Genomic DNA, 24,274 nt, shown 5'->3' on the forward strand with positions numbered 1-24,274 from the left:
GCTATGCTAGCTTATTTTTCTCAGATATTGGGGGTTTTTTTTACCCCCTTACTACTGCCCTATTAGTAGTCCTGAGTGAAAGAAGTTGTTTCTTGAAATATCTTTGAGGGAAGAACAGTCTATATAAATATGTGACTACAATGTCCAACACAGGCTATCATTCTCTTCCTTCAAAAGCCCTAGAGAAATAATTAGAATTCATTGACACTAGACAGAAAACATGTATCTAGGGTTCACCTGGAACAGTTAATGCTTAAAAGTACTCTCTGCCTAGCTAGGTATTTGTACTGTGTCCTTCAGTGAAGTATATGAGTATATGACTGCTGCTAATGCACTGCCAGAACATTGATCTTTTGTCTCCCTCTACTGACTGGTCTATATAAGAGTGTAAGAGACTGGACTTGTGAACTTAGCAGGATCAAGTTATATTAGTAAAGTGAACTGGTGTGAGATAGATACAAGCTGTCTCAGTCTAGTTCTTTTGGGTTAATCAATGATAGTTTTCCAGTAGTAACAGTCCTAAGGAGACCCTGAAGTAGAGTTTCTTGTCTGTTCTAGTGGGATTCTAATTCTAATTATTTCCCCAGATAGTACCCTTTGTTTTGCTGAAAATGGAAGTCAACACTGTTGTGTTTTCAGAGGCAGGTCAAAGACATGGGAGTGATGGCTCCCTCAATGGACAAATAGAACAGGCTGAGGAAAAAATGGAAAAACTCTTTTCCTGTTTTTAATTGAAAAACACCTGGACTTCAAGGCGTTCAGGCCCAAACTTCTGCATCACATGGAAGCACTTGTGTAACTTTGGTCACATGAGTAATCCCACTTAAATAAATAAAACTACACTGGTCATGTGCTAGATTTTCAAAGATATTTAGGCACCTTAAGATACAGATAGGCACTTCTGAAAATGTCACCAAGCACAGAAGCAAGTTAAGTACCTAACTTAAATTGAAATCAATGAAATTAATGGGAGATAAGTGCCTTGCCTACTTAGGCACATTGAAAAATCCTACTAGGCATCTACCTGCATCTTTAAATACCCTAAATACCTTTGAAAATCAGGCTCTATCTTGCAGAATTGGGGCCTTGGTGTTTCAGCAGCTGAGCCAGACTGGCATAAATTTAATGGGAAGTGGACTGAAAACTTATGCCTGGGGAATGTTAAGATAATTTTTGTCTCAATCTTCTTTGTCTTACTTTGTAGTAACCAGTAAGAGATTTCAGGGAAATGACAGAAGGAAAGCCCCCAGGAAGAAAATGAAACAGACAAAAGATAAGAAGTTAAATATGAATGGGAGGAAAAACTGCATCTGAACATTATTAGGAAGCCGAGACGCATATATATACATATATTGTATTAGATTAATATGATGACAATGATTGACCCAGCTCTTTTATGGCACACACCAAGTCAAATTGAAATGTATATTTATAATTTTTTTTGATATATTGAAATACTGTTAGCTACAATGCTTTTTACATATTATAATATTGCATCTATATATTTATTTATGTATTTATTTATTTATTTGCTCAGTATGAAATGTTATAATTTCAGATGATGGTATTTATTAGCTGAATATATTTGTGTATTAATTTATACAGAAGGTCACTTACTGTGAGGATAATTTTTATTATTTAAGTATTTATTATTTATAAAATCTATTATTTAAATTAAAAATGTTTTAGCATGGAAATCATTGGCTGCATGAAGCAGCTGTGTATTATTATATTTTATGGCCATATCCAGCATCTTAGCTGATGGCACAAATTTTAGCTTACAGTCCTTGAAATATTAGCTGCTGCGTTTAGTCAGTTGTATTACATGTTCCCTTACATCATATTGGTGTTCAGCTGGAGAACATGGTAAATGCTGATGATGCTAATACTATTAAAGTAGTACCCTTAGGGCCTGATCCAACTCTGACTGGAGGCAATGACTTCATTTGGCACTGGATCAGGCCCTGACAGATCTGTGTTCGATTATAAAGAGTACTACTATTGTCTCTCAGAGGGAAATGTGAGTTTTGTAGGCTATACTGCCTGCCCCAATAGTCCAATGTCTGATGAATACAATAATCTTCAATTATGCTTTGCTTATCTTCTGTTTGCAACAACTGAACAGCCAATGCACCATTTTGAATAGTACCTTTTTGATGGCAGCATTCATTCAGATTTACACATGGTAAACAATTAACTCACAGGGCATGTGGCTAAGAATCTGCAATCAAAATGGATGTCAAAATAGAATATTTAAACACTTAATTATGATACATCTGATATTTCAGAAAGTTATTGCTAACAGATTTTATATGCAGCTGTTAAGTGTTTGACTAATATTTGGAGATTTGTAGAATAGTGTTTTACAATATTTTTATTTTTCATCTTACCAGCATCCCAAGGTGTGCTAGGCTTCTTCACAGAACCCAAGGGAAAATCTGGTCCCTAATTACTTACTGTGTAAGGCCTCAAATTCAGGAAATAATATAAGCATGTACTATATTCATCCCATTTAAGGCTTCTTCCAAAGACTGTTGAAGTCCTAGAAAGGACTTCGTTCGTGCACGTGATTAATTTTTGTTTGTGTTTGAAATGAGTGGTGATTTAAAATATTTAAACATTGAAATGTGGGGTATCTGATATTTCAGAAATCAGTTTTTAACAGTTTCAGGTACAATATTTACTGATATTGAGGGTATATGTTTTGCTTTTGTTACTAATATTATTGATTTTAAGGTCTGCTTGTAAATTTTTGTCCTACAAATGAATTAAAATGCATTTGAAAAAAGTCTTGGTTTATTTGTGGTCTTATAGTATAAATGGTTAACACCACACTTACTATCCTAACACAAAATACAATTTGTTTAAAACAAACAAAAGGAAGTACTACTTCCCACAACGCTCAGTCACCCCGTGGAATTTGTTGCCAGAAGATATTGTGAAAGTCAAAACTGTAACATGGCTGAAAAAAAGAACTAGATATGTTCCTGGAGGATAGATTCATCAATGGCTATTAGCCAAAATGTTCAGGGATGCAGCCCCATGCTCTGGGTGTCCTAAACCTCCAACAGCCAGCAGCTGTGAGTGGACAACAGGAGATGGATCATTCAACAATTGTCTTGTTCTGTTCATTCCCTCTGAAGCATCTAGCATTTGTCACTGTTGGAAGATAAGAATACTGAGCTGGATGGACCATTGGGCTGATGGAGTATGGCCGTTCTTACGTTATGTTCGTTCATTACCAGTGCCTCCAAAACTGCTTTTGTTATTTTACTAAATCGAAGACCCCATTCGCAGCCTACAAGATTCCATAAGACTCCACGGCACAGTGACTGCTGGTAGTTAGCAGTCTGCTCCAGGACCTGTTCTGCAGATTGAGAAATTATTTCTGAATCTGAAGTTCATAGGCCTCTCTGGTCAGATTTGTGACTGAAAGCAGGTTGATATAGATTTTGAGGTTTCTCTTGTTACACTACTGTAGTGTTCCAGGTTGACTTAACCTTTGTTCAGCAGACAGCAGGGATAAAACTCTGGCCCCATTGAAGAGAATGGGAGTTTTTCCATTAACTTCACTGCAGCCAGTATTTCATATACGGAGATAAAAGGCTTGATCCCAGGAAGGCCCAGACAAAGGCTATGATACTATACTACTAAGCTGGTGAGCATCTAGAGTTATGATCCAATAGGGTAAATTAAATTGAGGGGTCAGGCAGTCTAGGATGCTGCTGTCCCAGCTTATGCCACAGAAGAGTGAATAGCTGTTTGTGAGGAATATCATTCAAAAGCAGTCATGTCCGTGACTGTTCATCACAAGGCTCTTAAGCACAACTTGAGTATGTCACTGCTTCTGAATGTAACTAAAAAATCTAAAATGGTTGCTGTGAATATAATGGACTTCAGAAATAACTGAGTAACCCTAGCATGCTGATGTCACGTCCGGATATCAGCTCTAGAATTAGTACCATGGTCACTGATGACTCATTGATACAATGACTATACATCCCATTTTGGCCAGGACAGTCACTTTTTTAAGCCTTGTCCTGGCTGTCCTTTTTGGGCAAAACTGTGCATTTGACCCTTTGGTGAGGTGATGACTCACAGACGCAGTGCCTCCTGCTGGCCATATTGAAAATTAGCTCTTTCCAGCCCAGAGCACCCTCTGCAGGCCAGTGTCTCGCCTGCTGCTGGCCCCGTGTCCCACCTGGACCCCTGTTCCCCTTTATCTTTGGGTGCTGCCCTCTGGTAGTGCCCCACACTCTGGGTCTCTCCTCCCAGGGGAACCCCCAACCCTCTGAACCCACCTTGCCTCAGTGGCTACTGTCGGTCATCATCTAGCCCCCACTCCCTGGGGCTGACTGCAGTCTGTAAACCACTCATCAGCAGCAAGGGGGTTAGGGCCTGCTTTTTTTGCCTATGTCTGGGCTGCCCCTCTGCAGCCCCAGTACTTATTTGGCCTTTTTAGCAAGGCCTGCAGCCTGGGGTTTTTCCTGGCTGGAGCTCCCCAGCTCCCTCTGCCCTTCCCCAGCACTGTTCCACCTCAGGTACCCTTCTCAATTCCCAGGCAGCCAGGTCCTTCTTTCTCAGGAAGCTAGAGAGAGAAAGTGTGTTAGCTTCTGGCCCACAGCCCTCTTATAAAGGTCAGCTGGACCCTGATTAAGCTGGCCAGAGTTGTGGCTGCGTTTCCCATTAGCCTACCTTTTCCCAGCTGCAACCCTCTCCAGGGCTGCTTTAACCCCTTCAGGGCCAGAGCAGGGTGACTACCCCGCTACAGGCCCATTTCTTCTTGCCAGCTGATCAGTTTGTTAAAGCAAATGGGAAAAATGCAGAGTTTTGCCAAAAAAGTGGGTTGCGACCCCTAGCAAGGTGCAGAGGAATGTGTGCGGGGAGGGAGAGGCAAGCGGCAACAACAGGCCTGCACGGGAGGGAAGGCTCAGGAGAATGGATCGGACCAGGCCAGCCCCATGTGGGCAGGTGGCAGGGGGTCTTGGGTCAGCCCTGCATGCAGAGAGGGTCCTTGGGCTGGCCTTGTGCAGGCAGGCAGCAAGGGGTGCCTCAGGCCAGCCCTACCTGGATGGCAGGGGGCCTGGGATGGCCCTGTGTGGGCAGGAGGCAGGGAGGGCTCAGGGGAGGGCTTGTGCGGCGGGGGGAGGGGGGAAAGGAATTTGGACTCAGGCCCGAGTGGTGTCCCATTTTCCCTTTGGGAAAATATGATCACCCCTAGTCATTGAAGCTCTTTCCAGTTTAAAGAAGAGCATTATTAAGCAAAAATAACTGAGACTAGAAAGTGTAATATCAATAAGAGGCACACCTTAACTACGTGTAATACCTCTAGTTCTGCTTATAATGCTTGGCACTTACATAGCATCTTTTCTCCCAGGTTCACTGTTAAAATATTAGTATATTTTGGTATCCACCAGGGCACGATTAAATCATACAGAAGCATAAATAATATAATAATAAATAAGTACGTTAAAAGAATTTACAGACCAGCTGCACTATATTGAACTATTTGCCTAGGATTTTATCTTTAAGGGAATCAGAAAATACAAAAATGAAATCAAAACATCAGCTCTTATTTCCACAGGTGGCTTTGCTCATACTGAAGGGCCAGTTAAGTCTGCCATGGATGGAATCCTCTTCTGTCTCTCACAGAGAAATGATCCTTTAATCCTCCCCAGGGTGTGAAGCAGGGAAAACTGATCTTCCTTTAGGCAAAAATCCAAATGATTCAGCACAGGCCAGTTTCTTAGGAAATACATAATCGGATTCTCAAACCACTCTATTCCTAAATCTCTTTGAGGAAGACTTTGCTACTTAAGGCTCCTATCCTGCAATTCACAACACATGGGCGGACTGCTGTATCCACCCACATGCATCAAAGTGAAGGATAAGAGCCTGTGCTCTGGTCTACATAGAAACATGCATGAATATAACTATCTGAGTTTTAACTCACATCATTTGTTATTCCTGAATGTACTGAGTGTACTCTATTAATTGGGTGTACACAGACTTACGTTAAAACAACAAAAGGTATGAAATCAAACTGATTTAGTTATATTGGCACAAGTTGAGGTGCAGACAAGTTGTAAGTTTTTATCTGCAGCATGCCACCAACTCCTTCAAGCAACTTGCTGTCCCCAATTAAAGGCACAGCCACATGAGTGGGAAGCATTTAATACAAATGGACTCTTTCTGGAATGCAGGAAGACAACATCCTCCCATATGGAACAAAAATACATGGAGCTGCTAAATTAATGCTTGTACGCAGCACACATTTGTTATTTTTGACTTGCAGTGTACAAGAACATATATTAACTATTATGCAATGTGCCACTTATATGATGTTCTATCTACCTATGTTGTGTATATAAAATGATGACATGCTTTCTGCCTACGTGGGTTTGTCAGATCATATCAGACCCATTAGAGGTGATAAGCTTTCAGTCACTGAGTAATTCCTCCCCCTCTTCCCCAAGATAACAAGACACAGGGATAAGAAGGTGGGAAAAGGTAATATACGGTAACAAAAGTATAAAATTATGGGACAGGTACACAATTAAAATAGAGCCACATATAGTCAAAAAACTACTTAAGGTAATATCTTGGCCTCATTGAAGTCAATGGCAAAACTCCCACTGACTTCTGTGTGGCCTGGATTCCACCCCTAGAATCTAATACAAATAGTATATTTACCATAAGTTTCAATAATAGAGATGCTAATGAGATCGATTCAGATACTTGAAAGAAACTGTACCAAATAAACATGAACTCTTATTCATCTACAAAAGATATTTTTTCCCCTGGCTAAAATCCCCCAGCCAACCTCAGATCTCTCAGACCTTTCTAGATTTGTAATAGTATTTAATGAGAATGAAGTATTCATTTTTATGCAGCTAGCAAATGATAAATGTAAATGACAAATGTCGGTAGTAAGATCAGGTTCACACGAAGCACACTGCAGCAAACAGGAGGCCTCTGCAAAGCTCACCTGCTGCCTAGATGAAACATTATTTGAGTAACATGAATATACACTAGTTGTTTTTACTGGTATTGATTCTAAGAAGTCTTCTCATGTGCTTAAAAGTACACGTGTTGTACTGAATCAGGGCCCTAATGGATGCTGTTTAGAGTTACCTTGTAGCTGTATTAAATTTTGAGGTTTTGCAGCTTGACATTATCTCACTTCAGAAACTGAAAGAGACACAGACCTGCTTTAGCAACTGTATTTCAAAATTCAGGGAAACTCTAGAACTTAGATGATCCCTCTAGATTCAGTTAGAAATAACTAAGCCTTGCCGGTTTCAGAACTTCTACTGGAGGCATGTACTGCAAAGTGGCATAGAACAGGCATATGGAATTTTTGCTAGGGTAAGATAAATATCCAAACACTAAAAACAAATCTTTAGAGGAAACCCCCACTCCCACCCTCCAAAATGATCCTTTCTTTCCTTCCTCCTTTCCCACAAAGAAATCCCCACCTCACTTCCTGTCCCAGTTCAGACGTTTACAGACAAGTAAGAACATTTATGATTTCCCCCTAGTTTCATTGGATTAATGTTGTCATTGCAGCAGCCAGAACAATCCAGAATTCCATACACGGAGCAATGAGGCAAGAGGACATAATGAAATGGGACTGAAATAGGGAGATTTCCTCATGCCCAAGTGCTGGAGAAGCAGTGCATTCTCTCAAGCTGCAATTTCAAAGTTTCATTGCATTCTTCAATGCCTTAGTCTTGCTTAAAAACTAAGCATAAAATGACCACCTTCCATTTCCCCCAGGCTTTGCTTGTATTGCATAATGTTGCCACATGTCAATATCAGAGAGGAATCAGGGCAGAAAACATTTATTCAGAATTCTGCCCAACTTTGAGAGATTCAGTAAAAAGAAGACCCAAAGAAGGATCCACCCCCATTCCACCTTTTCCAGAACAAAACCTGATTGACAATCCAAACCAGCATGATTTTAGTCAAATCCTATCCTTTGAGAATGTACTTTACAGGGAGGTGCAAAGAGACCAAAACTCAGAATACAGAAAACTTAGGACTTCTGAGAAATTCAGAACATTTAAATGAAGATGAAGCAAAAGGCAGCAGAAGCACAGCAAATTTTGCCTTCCTTTACCTGTTGTTTGCTACATAGCGTTTCTGTCCTTCTCCCCTCTAAGTAGGGAGTTGGGATCTGACAGGGTCTTTTACTTGCTCCACACTTTCCTAAAATAATCAGGAGCAATCATGTCAATTCACCAAACAAAAGGCCTTCAGGCAAAGCAGACAGCTTGCTGATCAATGCTACTATTGATCTCTGTGCTCTGCATATGAGCACAAGTCAGTAGGACCCATAGTCATCTTCCACTTAGGAGTATTTTCAGTTTGGAAATGTATCCTGGGGTTTCTGTGAACTAATGGCAAACTGACTCTTGCAATGGTATAACCCCAAGCCCTACTGTGACATTCAGGGATTGGGAGGATCTTCTTTGGATAATACTGAATTTGTGATTGTGCAGTATCTGTTTTGGGATGATGTGCCCATGTAATGCCAAATGTCAAGTCCTTTTTTTACTGCAGATGGACTCAAACCCAAATATGGGACCTAAACACTCAGTCCTCATTGAGCTGTGCGGAAGTTCAGATCCAGATCTCAACTCTCAAGCTCTGTTCCATCTGGAGTTTATACCAATATCGTAGAGCAAAGGGAAAATGACACCCATTCAGCAGCAAATTGTTACCTTTTGATTTGTTTTAAGAAGCCCAAATGATACACCATTTGTTGCACTGGAAGTACTGAAGATTCAAGGAAGTGTGGGGGGATGCAGGGAGAAAGTTACCCTTAGTCTCTCCCAGAAGAAACACTAGATAAGATAGTGAATACTGAATAATTTGGATAGTTTCCACCAGCTGTCCACTTCATCTATTAGCTCCTCTTTAAGGTAGTGTGTTCCTTCACCTGACTCACATAGTGATGTTTCTGGTCCTTGATTTGACAACTGAAACTTACTAGCATCAGAATAATGAAATATAAGTATAGAATGGCAAGTACTTCTGTGATGCTCGTTTCCATGCAGATGGTGTATTTGTGTGAAAAAACCAAACAATCTTTTCCCAAACACGCACGAAAATATTCCTTAAGAGTGGATAACAAGCAACATGAACAAGGTCAAACCAAACAGCTGTTCAGAATTCAAATGACTGTTTGTAGGCCAAATATTTGCAGCTTTCAGCCAACATACCAGGCTTCCCAAGCTCAAAAAAACTGAACACATGAAATTCCCAAGCCAAGAAAAAGGGCCACCTTCCATCATTTCTATCCACAGCTGTTGAACTGAACTCGTTTCTCAAATTTGGAGACACCAAATAATTTAATCATTAAACTCTCTTGGTGTGAATCATCTGGAACGTGCCCAATGGGAACTAGTTTGTTCCATTGTAAATCCCCCTTCAGGGACTGGTGTACACCCATAGGCGTCAATAAGGCACTAGCAGCCACCAATAATGAGCCACCCTATTGAGTCACTGCTCTAAAGGTGCAACATGCTGGTAATGCAGTGGACAGTTGGGAAATGGAGATTGTCTAATATGCAATATGTCTCCCTTATCTGCAAGATCCAAGCTCTGACTCCTGTGATGTGTACAAGTATAGGGGTAAACACATTCAGACAAAGACGTTGCTTACAAACTGGCACTACCTAACAGGCACCACCTCTCTGCTCATGCCAATTACCATGTCAGGGTGATTTCACAGTCATGGTGACTGCTGCACATATATATGTAAGCTTTGGGTAGGACATTTACTTAGCAAAGCACTGACAGATGTGAAAGAGGCCAGACACCCAGCTCCACCATGAAGATGACAGGAGTCTTTTTACTCTTCACTCTGGCAGTTTTCTGCTTTTCTGGTGAGTACATTTTGTTATTTCCTGATATTCTGGAGTAGCTGGTGGTGGCCTAGTGCATTATGCCCTGGATGATGTAGTCAGCCCAGCCCAGTTTCTAGGCAGAGAGACGAGAGGGAGCCTTAAGGGGCAGATGCACACACTGCTCAGGGGAGTTCTTCTTTCCAGGTATCAGTGCAATGGCTTATTCTCTTTCCATGCATGTGGAAGGAATAGTGGGGCCTGACCAAGTGTCTATGTTTAGATGCTGGAAGAGAGCTGCACTAGCAAGTGAACTCTTGTGCACCACTTAACAAGCAACATCTCAGCATCTTTAACAAATATGAGCAAAGGGAACCTATTTATTGCTGGTGGTGCAAACCAGGGATCTCTCTCATTCTGTGGTTAAGGGGTGAGTCTGGCAGTGAGAGCTTGATTGATAGAATCCTCTAATGGTTGGAGATATATTTGAGAGACCAGAGGGGTCCAGGCTACAGTTGGTAAAATATTGAGCTGGTCCATCCCGCAGGAAATTCCAACATTTCAAAATTAGTTTTTATCCCAAATTGGGACAAAAAGTTGAAATTTCCAATTTTTTTCCCCACACAATTGAAATTCTGAACATTTTTAGTCTGGAAACATCAAACTGGCCTTATTAAAACATTCATTTTGAGACTGTTGAAACATTATACCATGAATATTAAGTACAATATTTTTTATAAAATGTTAACTTTAGTATTACATTATATTTATATATGAAAGTTGAAACAAGCCAAGAAAATCAGAATGAAATACTCCATTTTGATTTTAAATTTATTTGATATTTTTCTGTTGAAACCTTTCAGTTTTGACAAAACACTGTTTTCTGACAGAAAACTGTTCTGTCAATTTTTTTTTTTGATTGGGTCCAGTAGTTTACTACTGGCATTCTAAGGTAAAAATAATGATTCTCTCTTCTGGATTTCACAGTGCATCTTGTCTTAGATTGCAAGATTTTTGTAGCAGGCACTGCCACTCTCTTTGGGTCTTGTTCACAGCCAAGTACACAGTTGGTACTAAACAGTTAATAAAATTAATAACGTCTTGCCTTTTAGGGGAGGTGGCCTGAATCTGATTCAGTTCCATGATGATGCAAACATGGGATTTGGTAGTACACAAGAGACTGTAATTGATGCAAGGACTATGTGTAACTTTTGCTACTATATATTTGATCATTAGTTCTGCTAGACAAGTTTCGACTGAGATCTAAGGGTGTTAATTAATGTTGGGTCACACCCAACAAATGCTATGACATTGTAGTTTGCGAAAACCATGTGTACAGGCCATGTTGACTTCTCTTACCTTTTGGAAGCCATGACGGTTACAGGAGATGCCCAACATATACACATTCCAAGAGAAAGAAAACTGTATTATTCCAAGAACAGCTGATTTCTTCTTTATAGTGTTATTATTTATACTAATGTTTCACTTGAAGGACCCAATTGAGATCAGAGGTGCTGAACATACATATAGTAAGGAACAGACCCTGTCTCCAAGAGCTTGCAGTTCATATAGACAGGACAGATCCAGAGTGAAAGAAAGACTTTATTATTATCCTCACTAGTGACCTTGCTACTAGTCTTCACTAGTGAGGATAATAATGAGGAAATTGAGGCTCAGAAAGATAGTGACTTAAGCAAGGGCACAGAATGAGTTTATAGTAGGACTAGGAATTGAACCTGGGTCTCTTAAACCCCAGTCTGGCATCTTAACCATTAGACCATCCTGAGTTAACTGCGCAGTAAGCACAAAACTGACTCCCTTTAATCTTGCTTTGATGTGTTCATTTGACTGAAAGGGGCTTTGCTCCCTCTGATACGCAAAAACTGTGCTAGATGCTGACACAGAATTAGGGGCAGCTCCAGGCCCCAGCAAGCCAAGTGCGTGCTTGGGGCGGCATGCTTGAGGGGGTGCTCTGCCGGTCGCCGGGAGGGCAGCAGGCAGCTCTGGTGGACCTCCCAGTGGAGCTGCGGGACCAGTGGACCCTCCGAAGGCACGCCTGCAGGAGGTCCACCGAAACCAAGGGACTGGTGACCGGCAGAGCGCCCCCCGAGGCCTGCCGCCGTGCTTGGGGCAGCGAAATGTCTAGAGCCGCCCCTGCACAGAATTCAAATATCCAGAAGTAAATAACATTTGTTAGCAGTTATAATAATTCTTGATAAATGTGTTGTATTCAATACTGAAAAACACTACCATTATTTACCTCAAAGGAGGTAATATTTCATGAATGACCCAGGAATACAGGAAACCTCTCAGTAATATTTACTAGCTACAGTTAATCCAAAGTAACAGTGGCTTTGTGTGGCTAGCATGGCACAAAGCAGCCAATGTGAACTGGTGAATCTGTCCCCAGGTGTTTAACTGAATAGCCTTCAAACATTTTGCTTCATTTGATCTTTTGTGTCTGTGATTTTGTTCCAGGTGCTGCCAGTCAAAATGGGAGCCAGGTGAGTCATTTTCCCTTGATCAAAAATAAATGGTTTGGAAAGATTGCAGAGTCAAGATCTGTGGCAGGAAAAACAGTAAAAATTAAATGGGAAGTATTTGAAAGGGTAAAATACAGGAATGCTACAGGATCCAGAGAATAAATCCCTAGGATTCAGACACGCAGTTTTCATACAGTCAGACTAATAACATTCAGGCCCAGATTTTTTAAGATATCTAGGCATTGCTGCACTCAGTTCCAAATAAATTCAGGTCCTAAATCTCATTATTAAAAGTGACTTAGGCACTTAGGAATATAAATTCCATTGACTGTCAAGTGGGTCCCATATCCCAAACCATGTGCCTGAGAGAACTCCACTTACCTCCAATGATGCTCCAACCCCATTGAGGAGGCAGAAATAAAACTCACAAACAAATGCTGCACTCAACAACAAACATTTTCGTCTGAGCAAAGACAAGCCCTCAGGTTTTACTGGGGATGATTCAAAGATGGGGCAGCTATAGGGAGTCACCTGTACACATCCTCCTCCAGCTAGTAAAATGTACTCAGTCCCCAACCCCTGAATATCCAAAATAATGCTCTCCAAAGTGATTAAGAGGCCAAACAGCCACCCAGTCCCAGTCCCAAACAGAGTACCTTCCAACCCTTGCAGTGGTGCTGGGCCTTTAGTCCAGCGTGAGTTAGGACTGCTGCTGAGCTCTGGTCTCTTGTGCATGGATTGGTGTCTGTCTCCTTTATCCCTGTGTGGCTGGGACTCCTCTGCTGCATCCAGGCTCCTCCATCAGCCTGGCTACAGACTTGGATCCAGATCAGCTCCTCACAGCCATTGCAGCAGTTCCACACCACTCAGTCACAGAGGACACCCTCACCCCCATATGCCTGCCACCTTGCCCAGAACCAATTAGTTGGCCTACAGCCAGTCCCTCATCCTTGTTGTGGAGTGACAGTTCCCCCCTCCAGTGAGATGCAGGCTGGCAGCAGGAGGCCAACAGTTGAATTTCCTCCCAGGCTCTAACTAACCAGAGCTCAAGAAGGTGGAGCATTTCTAGGGAGTGACTTCTTCACAGTTATAAAAAATGTTTGGATGAAATCCTGGCTCCGTGATGGAAGTCAACATAAATCTTGCCACTGACTTCAACGAGGCCAGGATTTCATCCTTTGTCTGCATCTTACCCATTAAGTAGGATCTTGCATTGTCACAGGTAAATCCATGTTAACTGCATTTAAGGCTCTGATCCAGCAAAGCACTTTAGGACATGCCTGAGCTCAGTGGGACTGCTCATATGCTTAAAGTTAAGCATGTCCTTAACTGCTTTACTGGGTTAGCAACATACTGAGACTTTACTTCTTGTGGCTCTCAACTTGTGCCAATAAAGCACAGCTAAGTCACGTGGTGCCAGTCATATAGGAAGGGGTGATGAGGTCCTCCATCACTGCAGCTGTCCTCCAGTTAGCATCAGCAGATGAGTAATCCAGAGAGATAGGAGGAAGAGTTTTCTCCTTAAACAGGGGCAATACAAGGATGAAATACTTAATAATCACGAGTCTTTCCTAGCATCAGACGAAAATCCAGTTTAAATTGCCTAACCTGACAAGTTACAAATTGTGAGTCAATCTTGGCAGACCCAATCTAGACTTGTTTGACAGGTTGTAGGGCCTGCTGTCCTCCTGGGCCTTGCACCGTTGCTCTGAAAACTAATACACATGGATTCCAACCTTCAAGGAAAAGGCACTTCACCATCACAGGAACTCCTTTAAGAATAAACTGCTTCTAATCCCTAAAAATTCATACCTAGGCATTGTCAGCAAAGTACCTCATCTAGGTGTAGCTATCACAGTGGGTTTAAGGATAGAAATGGTTCCAAAGGTAACCAGAGACCAAATCACATGGAGTTTTCAAGATTAAAACCATTACCTTGAATTCCACATGGGAGTAGATGAGAAGCCCATGGAGTTCATGTGTTTGCAGAAGTAAGATCAAGAATGACATTTCGCTTGGTTGGAACCAGTATAGACCTTGAAGCTGGGTCAGGAGCTGTTCTGGCTTGGGAAGGATAGTTCTTTTTCTAGTTCTGCCATCCTCAGTTTTATCCCCTGGTCCATAACTGATGCAACAGTAAGGTAGATTTAAATTGAGATTCTTCTTTCTACAATTTCTTTTTATGTTTAATAGCTGCACAATTGAACGAGTCCTGCCTGCAATTTTGCTCAGCTAGTTCTTCTCACAGTTATAAGATGAGTTGGAAGCTGCTACTTTCAGGGATTCAGGAGACTGATCACCCTTTGAATGAATCTAACATGTTCTCAGGAACCTGACCTTCCCCACAATAAAGAGTGACTCACAACTAGTGTTGGTCAAAAACTTTTATAACTCACATTTTTTCAAAGAAAAACAAGATAATTTTTTTCATGGGAGTTTTCACAAAACATGTTCCCATTTTCCCAGCAGCTCTACTCCCTACAGCCCTCTGTGTGTCCATTCCTTCAACACAGACAGGCTCGAAGGGATAGCAAACCCTAGAAAGATGTTATACACCTGGCTCTGCTGGTGGCAGATACTTCTCAGTGGGAAAAATTGGCTTGTTGTTTCCATTGTTTTAACTACTCCTGATAGATTGAGAGCCAGATCCTCAGCTGGTGTAAATGTGGGTAGCTCCACTGACTATGCTGATTCACACTAATTGAGAATCTGGCACAGGGAGTAGGCAACCCCATTATTATTGTAATTGTAGATGAAAGAAATGAGGAAGGGAATTTTAAATAAAATGGCATTATTTTGTTTATAGGTTGACTGCAGTGAATTTAAGAATGTAGAGAGAGGTAGAGAGACCTACTGTTCAAAGATCTACCAACCTTATTGTGGCTCTGATGGCAAAACCTACACAAACAAGTGTTCCTTTTGTGCAGCAGTCACGTAAGTGCAGAAACAAGGAACTGCTCCTGAGGCATTAAAACTTTGAAAAGAATTGATTTATCTGTCACTTCTATAGATCTTATTATTACATAGGGTTGCCCCCATGTTCAGAATCTGTATCTGTTTGCTTATTTGCTCAGTTTCTATAGAGTTTCTCTCAGTAATGAGACCAAATTGATTGAAATACTGTTCACTAGAAGTCAATGGAGAGCTCCCTATCTCAGCAGAGATTAGAGACTAGACAATCAAAAGGTGAGACCACAGAGCTACATCTCCCAAATGAGGCGTTTGCTAACAAGAAATCTGGGACCCAAACAACTTTGTATAGGATTGAAAAGTATTGAAAGTGTCAGAAGGGTTTACTCATGGAATAAGAATAAAAAGTCTAAACAAAAAAGAAATCCACTGTAGTTAGGAGCCCTCCTGTTTCGATCAGGGTCGATGCCATGGCAGAGTATCATTCATGGATATAGTACGGGTGGTGGCCATCTTGCTGAAAATTAGTGTCAGGCTAAATTCTGTGGTCTTTTATATGTGAAAACATCCCCATTGATTTCTCAACAGTATGGCAACCCAGGCTCATACAGATACTGAACAAATTACCTTCCGGGCTGTTGAAGAACTTGAATAGGAGATAAAAGTATTAAACATCAGATATTTTCCGCCATTTGTGAACCCAAGATGGCAATGTCTTAATTCTAGAGATAGGCAAACCAGATTGTCTGACATATGGAGTGATGCAACCTGTGTGCAAAACTTGAATCCCAGTTTCCATATTTAGTTAAAGTATAGTATATTAATTTAATTTTCTTGCAACTCTGGGCATTGTGGTTTTGTACAGAATCATAAGAGAAAAAATTTTGCAACAAAGGAGGCAGTTTTTGCAATATTTCTGGCTCAACATCTTAAGAGGAGATCCTTCTCTCATGAGATTTCCCATCCAAGTTTGAAGGCCCAAGAAGTTTGATAGTTCACATGAGCCTCTATGCTATAATCTGTGAGGGGAAAATAGCCAAGGAATGGCTCTATCAATCTAGTAGAAAACTACAGATTCTCTGTTCACAAGTGCGTCAGCTGGGGACTTTAGTCTGTAACATCAAGTTTGCTGCCTCTAATTTCTCTGTTTTCATTTTCTCCTAGGAAAAGTAATGGGACACTGCGTCTGAAGAAAACTGGTGTATGTTGAATGAATCCCCATTGTATCTGAGTCTGAAAGTCCTGATTACACTATCTGTATCCATTATTGGTTTGGATCATATCACTGTCTCTTGAGTTTACTTTATTAAACAAGCAAAGCAGGAGAATTTTTGTCCATTGTTTCTTGTCAAGAAGAAGGGATTATGGACCGTAATACTGTATATGAGTTTTTTCCAGTATATAGAAAATAATTACAGAGCAGTAATTCCAGAGAACAAAAGATATAATACTGCTGTGTTCATGATATATACACAGAGAAGTTAGATAAAAACATAAAATAACCTTTCTGGAAGGCTGCAATGTAATACTAACACTACTTGATTTTATTAGAAATCAGAACCCTAGCACACAAGAACCCCAAAACAAAGACAGACAAAGCAGGCTGCTTCCTAAAATAGAAAGGCTCACTCAACCTACCATACTCTAGACTGACTCTCTGCAGACTGACTGCTGCTGGACCCTGATTACATGCTTTCTTGCAGAGCCATCTAGCATGCAAACAGGACCAGAAATTAAAGTGATAGCTTTGTCAAACAATTTCCACTTAAGTTTGATCAGTAGTGGCTCTTTTTCACCTCTGATAAGCTGGCTTTATATATCTCATTTGTAGCCCTGATCAATTGTCTATTTTGCTCTTATACTTTGGACTATTACTGCTTTACTGGGCTCTTGGATAGCTTGTTTTGGCTTTGTTTGTTCCCCTTTTAATTTATCATCTGCAAATATTCCAGGAAATGGGTTCACTAGAAGAAATGTTCATGAAAACTGAGAATGTTTAGCAGATTTTTTGCAGGTGTTAAGGGAAAGCAAATTTTGAGCTTGAAACATATCAGTTTGGTTCAGAATAAAGCACTGATAAAAACTGCCACAAAATGAAAAAGGAGGAAGAGATCTCTCTGCCCTTATTCACTTTTTGAAAGTGAATGAATTTGGAAGACAGACAAACAGACAACACACCAAACTCCTCATTTATCAGTCCAGACCATCATATTGGGGAATCAGCCTTAGCACACTGTACAGTGCAACAGAATGACTGATGGGGAATTTCACAATCAAAGGGAAGAGTTACAACTGGGCTTTGTGAATGGGGTTTCTTCAGATGGCACCTACTGAGCAGAGCACTAATAGATATTGAACACCGATCTGACAATCATCTCCATCGTGAAAATAACAGATGTCTTTGTTGTCTTCACTATGACGATAATTCGGCTTCTTGGGTAAGTTTTGGTCCCCTTTGTTGTGACGAAAAGGCAACTGACAGTGTAATCATCTGTTGCCAACAAGCCTCAATTAACCTCTTCAAGGCCCCAGACAAGGAGAAGGAGGGCACATTAGTGATGGGAGCACATTCTATTCTACTCTAGGGAGTCCTCTCTGCTGGTTGATGCGTCACCACCTATTACCTTCTCTATTCTGTTGTGAAGGCTGGAGCTAATTGGTTCCCAGGTGTGTTAGACTTAGCTAGAAAGTTTGGAGGTTGGCAGGGAGGAGCATCACTAGGACACTAAACTCTGGATACCATATTAAGTCCTTGCAATGATGTATCTGTAAACTAAGAATATGACCAACTTCTTCTTAATCCTTTTTTAAATGATTGGTGCAGAAGGAATGTGTCCCCCTGTTGGTGCTGTGGTTTTAGGGTGAGGGTACTGGGCTCAAGGGGTGAGAAGGAGGTTTATCAGATGGGTTTTGGTAAGTCATGTTTTCTTGTATTGTACCAGTTTCTTTGTTTGGGGGCATATTCCTTGGGTTCTGTTTTAGCATCTCCAAGCTTCCAGCCTCCACTAAGGCAACATCTTGCATTTTAGAAAGTGTGAGCTAGTGCAAGACTGTGCATAGACATAGGTGCCGACTCTGTGGGTGCTCCGGGGCTCAAACTCCCACAGAAAAAAATAGGGGGTGCTCAGCACCCACCAGCCACAGCTGTTTGGCAGGGTGGTTGATTAGCTGTTTGGCAGCTGGTAGGAGGCGCTGTGGGGAGGGAGGAGAGCAACAAGTGGTGGGCTTGCGGAAGGCCTTGGGGGAGGGGGCAGAAAGGGGATAGGAAGAGGAGGAGTGAGGAAGGGGTGGAGCAAGGGTGGGGCCTCAAGAGATGGGGCAGAGAGAAATGGAGCACCCACTGGGAAAAATAAAAGTAAGCACTAGTAATAGAGGAAAGTGGTAGCTCAGTGTAATATTTACCATCATCTATAGGCTTTTTTGCTTCTCTTATGGTTTACAGCTACTATAGCCAGCCACATATGAATAAAAAACGTGCAGCTGAGAATTGAGGGTGTTCATTCATTTTGAGTCATACACAATCTATAATATTGCATGTTGTGGAGATCATAAATAGACAGAGTCCTTTGTCTGACATCTGGAACCTTCTGGAAATCCAGATATTTTAAGGGAGAGTTCAGCCTCATGTGCAGCCGTAGACATTAGTGCTGAAACAAGCTGAATAAGTGGCTAATTCCAAGAAGAACTGATTCATCTCTGGAAGATGTTGCTGAGGTCATTTGAGACCAAGTGTTAATTTCACTCCCTGGAGCATATCTTGCCTATGATTAGCTCACTACTGCAGAGAGGACATCCAGGAGAGTGCTGCTGTAAGGCTGTGGCATTCTGGACACTGCTTTGACATTATTTCAGACATGACTGAAGTAAAAAATAAAACCTAAATCAACATTCTGAATTCTTTGAAAGAAATATGTTTAGGAATCCACAGCTGGCATAAATCAGTGCAACTCCAGTGAGGTCAACAGAACTATGCTGTTTTATACAAGCTCGAGTGTGTCCTCAGAACTAGCTGAGCAAAAACTTCTAGTGGAACAGTAAATCCTGAGGAATGTTCTCTGTACAACAATAAACAGATCCAGTCATTATGTACTAGAGTCATTTACAGCTCCGTTCTCATCCCATTAGGGCAGAAATGTCCATGCCATGTTGTTTGCTGGGATAAGTTTCATTCCATTTTTTGATAGATGAGTGTTTTGAATTTAATTTCTCTCCAACATTGTATTGTCCATGTCTGTGTGTTTGTTCCATGAATTGCCAGTTAGGATGATAAGATGAGTCCACTTATTACTGCTACTCATCTATCACATTTCCCAGATCAGTATAAATGGGTTACACCACACTTTGGTTGAGATCTCTATGTATGAGAAACACTAAAACCAATAAGAGAAACTGGAAGGAATCAAGCAGGAAAACTACCCCAGTGCCATCAAACCAAGGGAGTAAACCACTGTGGTCCAGCTATCCATGTAGTCAATACAATCTGTACTTAGACTGTCTGAGGTACAAAGCCAGATCCTCATCTGTCATAAATAGAAGTAACTCCATTAAAGTCCCCAAAGCTACATTGATTTTCACTAGCCAAGAATTTTGGCCACAGAGAGCAACAGAGAAGGGCAATGGGTACTGTTTGTCTTGGATTTTCTCTTCATCTTACACAAACTCTTCTGGAGCTTTTATTCAATAGCTCTGCATTTCAGGGCCAATTTCTTCGATGTGTCAGCTCTGCTAGCTAGTTCGTACCAATAGAGTTGTGCCATATCAGATATTACATGTAACAGAAAAGGCTGTAGGGTCATCCCCTCCTCCCCACCCTAGATAGTACTGAAACTCTTGTCCCACGTGACCATCAACGGGCGAGTTAGACAGGCAGGAGGCCTTGCTTTCTCCTCATAGGCAGAGAGGAAATACGGGAAATCCTGAACCTGAGTGTATAAAACTGGACCAGAATGAGAACCATTTATCCACTTCTCTGAACTGTGCAGCCATAGAAGAAACAGGTGGCAAAAATCATCTAAAATGTTTTAATATTCTCTAGCCAGGAGGTGAGCGGGGGTACCTGCAAGCCACCACTAGATGTCACTAATTGCCCAATGGTCTACCAGTCTGTTTGTGGCACTGATGGTAAAACATACAGCAACAACTGTATGCTTGGTGGATCAATCAGGCAAGAGCAGAAATAAATGACTAATTCTGAATGAAAAAAAAATACTCTCAGAGCTGATCCACCCTGAAGCATTTATTTCCCCACCATGTGGCCACAAACCAGATGGTATATTTATTGGTAGCTTTTTGTGGATGGGTAGGTATGTGCTGGAGGGTGCAGGATTCAGCAATTTCTGTGAAGTTGAAGCGATTCCACTAGAACAAAATAAGGCTGTTTCAAATTCATTATAGATCATTCCCAACCCAGTTTATGAAGCCTCTGCAATGAGCTGTATATCAGTTTTGAGCAGGGAGACAAGGAGACTTGGTTTTCTATCTCCTACACCTTGTAGAGTCACTTACACCAGTAAAAAGTAGGGCTGGAATGCTGCAATTTTGACTTGGTAGCATTTTGTACCCACTTTGCACTGGCTACATGACTATACAAGGTGCAAGGCAATGGAGAATCAGGCCAGGAAGAGGTGGCCATAGGCAAATGAACCTTTTAAAAATGAGTGTACAGGCCATTAAATGCAGAGACTCATAGGCCAGCCATTTTCAGATATATTATAGAAAAGTGTTAATAGAGCTTGGGCAAAACTTTGAAAAACATCTTAGAGATGTAGGAGCCTAAGTCCCACTGACTTTCAAGGAAACGTAAGCACCCAAATAACTTTTGAAAATAGGGGCGAGGCTACTATGACGGATAGGTGCTTTTGAAAATATTACCCCTTGACTAATTGTATTTTGGAATAAGACCTTGAAAAGCCTATTGTAACATATTTCCCCAAGAAACTATTGCTGCTGCTCTTTTCTTAAAACTCTTTTTAATCTCTGCTAGCACTATTGTGTTGATGACTGCTGGTGGTTACCATCTTGCTGAGAAATGATAGCTGTAGTGACCTTGGTTTGGGTTTTTGTCAGGCAGATTGTAGCTGGCTTTAGCTGAAATTGACTAGTAGAACAAAAGATTTAGGGGGAGACTTCCAGAGGAACAGAGGGGAGTCAGGTGCCCAGCTCCCACTGAAAATCAACATTAGCTAGGTGTCTAACTCCCATTTGTGCCTTTGGAAATCTCCCCTCTAAATATTAAGCCATAATATCCTAAGGCTTATGATACCAGAAAAACTAGATAGGCCTAGTGGCAGGAGACCAAAGGAAGACCACCATCAAACCTCTATGTTGAGATTATTCAGTTGAACAGTATATAAATATTTGGGGGTGGAGGGAGAGTGGGGGATGAGAAGAGTGAACTGTTTTAATCTGAAATAAATTTTTCCTTTATGAAAAAGTCCAGTAGAACAGTAGTAGAGAATTTTTAAAACCAGTCTGTAAGCTTCTGTACCAGAGATATTAGCTATCTGATTGTATGGACTGGTTTAAGATTCTCTAGAAAGGTTCTCATTCTAATTTTGTGGGTTTTTAGTTCAATTTCTACAGCACTCTATTAATTTTATCCCTATTAAATTGTATAGGACTCATCTATAAGGGTTCTACCCTCAAATACATCTGCACAACTCTCATCAAAGTCCAGTTGCATATCTGAGGGCAAAATTTGGCCCATCATGTATGAATAACTAGCATCTATTGGATTAGTTCACTGGAAAACTTGTAATGTTTAACTTACAGGTTATACATTTAGATCACTCTCTCTCTTTCTGTGTTTCTTCTGCAGGGTAAATTGTGCAAAAATTAACATGAAGAACCCTGCTGCAGGTCTGAGGATGAATGAAAGTGCTTTCACTTTCCACAAGCAGATCACAGCACAGAGACACATCTCTGCTCTTTTCAGGCTGATGGTGTCACTGTCTCTTAATTTGCTTGTTCAATAAAGTATACTAAGCAAAACCATTTGTCCGTTTTCATTCAGAAAGAGGGAATGTGGTCTTTGATGTCTCATACAAACTTTTTCCAGATTATTGGAAAATTATTAATTAGCATGGCTGGTCAAGAAATTATTTTCTTTTTACAGTGAAAAATTTCAGGTTTGTGTCAAAAAGCTGAAAACCCAAAGACTCTCATGTACATTTCTGTGTGTGTTGCAGATGCTGCTTATTCTCAGTCTGGTTTCCCTACAGTGGAAGGGTCTCTCCTGATGAAGCTGTGGAGCCAAAGACCGCAGTTGTCTTTTCCAGTTCTCCTGATGTTTGCTGCCTCTGTCACAGTCCTAGCTACAAGGCATCTTCTAAAGCAGGCTAGTTACCCTTATCCCTTGCCAACACTCAGTATGAACCTGGTGGACCTTACTGTTCACAGACACAACTCTGGCACTTTTTGTCGCTTATGAGGTTCCCCCCTCTCGCCCCAGCCTAAAGTAGCTTTGTTATTACCTTGTCTCTAGTCAGATTACACGCTTGCCTTAAAGTGGTTCTGGCCAACAGACCACTCTGCCCTGCATCTGTGGGCAGTTATATGGACTCTGGCCCCTAGGCTGCCCTGAACGCAAGGGCACTGTAATTGATTCTGGCCAGTGGGCCACACTGCCCTGACTGTAAGGGCAGCCATATTGTCTGCGGCCTCTGGATTGTACAGCTTTCAGCCTAAAGACAGTCAGGTAGACTGTAACCATGGTGATATCACAACTCCGCCATGCCCCAAAGGAGGACAGGGTGTGCATACCGTGTGACATGCTTCCTCACTTCCCTAGCCCCTCATCAGATATAACTTGGTACTAAGGAAAATCTGGCCCTGTATGTGTAAAAACAACTCCATGGAGTTCTATGGATTTAAGACTGGTAAGGTAGAGAATAAGGCCCTTTAGAGATTTTTTAATTCTCCCACTATCCCCTCTAACCTTTTAAAAATACTAAAAGGCTTTTCTCTTCAGCAGGGCCAACTACACAAATCAAATGCAGAGTTTCCAGGCCAGCCCACTTTGGAGATGTTATGAATCAAATGAAAGTTAGGAACATTTTCAAAAAGGAAATGGACAGGTCAGTTTTCAAAATACCATAACTTTGATTCACCTTTTTTATTTTAACCAAAATTACAAGGAAAATGTTATCCCAGGATGTGCTCTACGTGCAATATTTCGAGATCAGATTCCTGTTTTGAGAAGGGACAGTAAATGAATCTAGCCTCAACCTAATGCTGCTTCATAGCAAACAGGAAGGGTTTCATGGAAGGCTGCAAATCCCCCTTTAAAGAAAAAAGAAAAATAAAGAACATTACAGAATTTACTTTACTGAACAAAGAAACAGAGATGGTGATGCAAACTGCAACCGCTATATAGAAGAACAAATAAAGAATGTGCTTCTACATAGGGACTTTCTTATGGAAATTCAAAACAAGAAATCCATTTTTATGCCTTCTTTTTCTCATGACAAGGTCCAGGGTGTTTTAAGCCAAGTTTTCCACATGTTGCCCTAAAAGAGAGACACACAGACAAAGAGATAGGACAAGATACAAAGATTTCAGTGGCATAGTCTTGGAGGGAAACCCTCTAACCTTTCCCACTAAATTTATGCAGATAACAGTAGTTATTCACATGGGCTAGATCAGATTCTGCCCTCACGTGTGCCCACTGGCATTAAGGGGAGTTGTGAATGCATATTGACTAGAAGAAGTTACATTCATTCAAAAATGCACTCTTTCCTCAACACTACCACATTCCCAAAGCAAGTGCACACCATATAGGAAACAATCATGCCAGCATAGCTAAGCCATGGACGGTTTTTGTGTTTATTGTACAGCTCCAAGCATAGTATAGCGGCTAAGCCAATAATAATAACTTATTTACAATTTGCACTTTTAGAGAGCAATGCTAAAGGAACCCATCTTGCTTAATATTGATGCTTTATAAGAAAGCACTACCATAGCTGAATAGCCCCAGGCACTACAGCTAACACTACTGATACTTCACTGTTCGGGTGGGACTATTTCTGTAGG

General features: G+C 41.2%; 1 protein-coding gene across 2 annotated transcripts; it reads left to right on the forward strand.

Moving 5' to 3' along the window:
- Positions 1–9,806: 9,806 nt before the first annotated feature.
- LOC116833114 (serine protease inhibitor Kazal-type 6-like) lies at positions 9,807–22,162 on the forward strand. Of its 2 annotated transcripts, XM_032794379.1 has the most exons (5): positions 9,807–9,893; positions 12,330–12,355; positions 15,141–15,268; positions 16,409–16,443; positions 22,062–22,162. In XM_032794379.1, exons 1-5 carry the CDS (start codon positions 9,839–9,841, stop codon positions 22,064–22,066), a joined length of 249 nt encoding a protein of 82 aa, XP_032650270.1. In that variant the 5' UTR covers positions 9,807–9,838; the 3' UTR covers positions 22,067–22,162. The 2 variants fall into 2 exon arrangements, with proteins under 2 accessions (XP_032650270.1, XP_032650269.1); XM_032794378.1 differs by lacking the exon at positions 22,062–22,162 and having other exon boundaries at positions 16,409–16,509.
- Positions 22,163–24,274: the final 2,112 nt, after the last annotated feature.

The sequence above is a fragment of the Chelonoidis abingdonii genome, chromosome 7 (assembly GCF_003597395.2).
Source record: "Chelonoidis abingdonii isolate Lonesome George chromosome 7, CheloAbing_2.0, whole genome shotgun sequence".
In the NCBI taxonomy this organism is placed as follows: domain Eukaryota; kingdom Metazoa; phylum Chordata; order Testudines; family Testudinidae; genus Chelonoidis; species Chelonoidis abingdonii.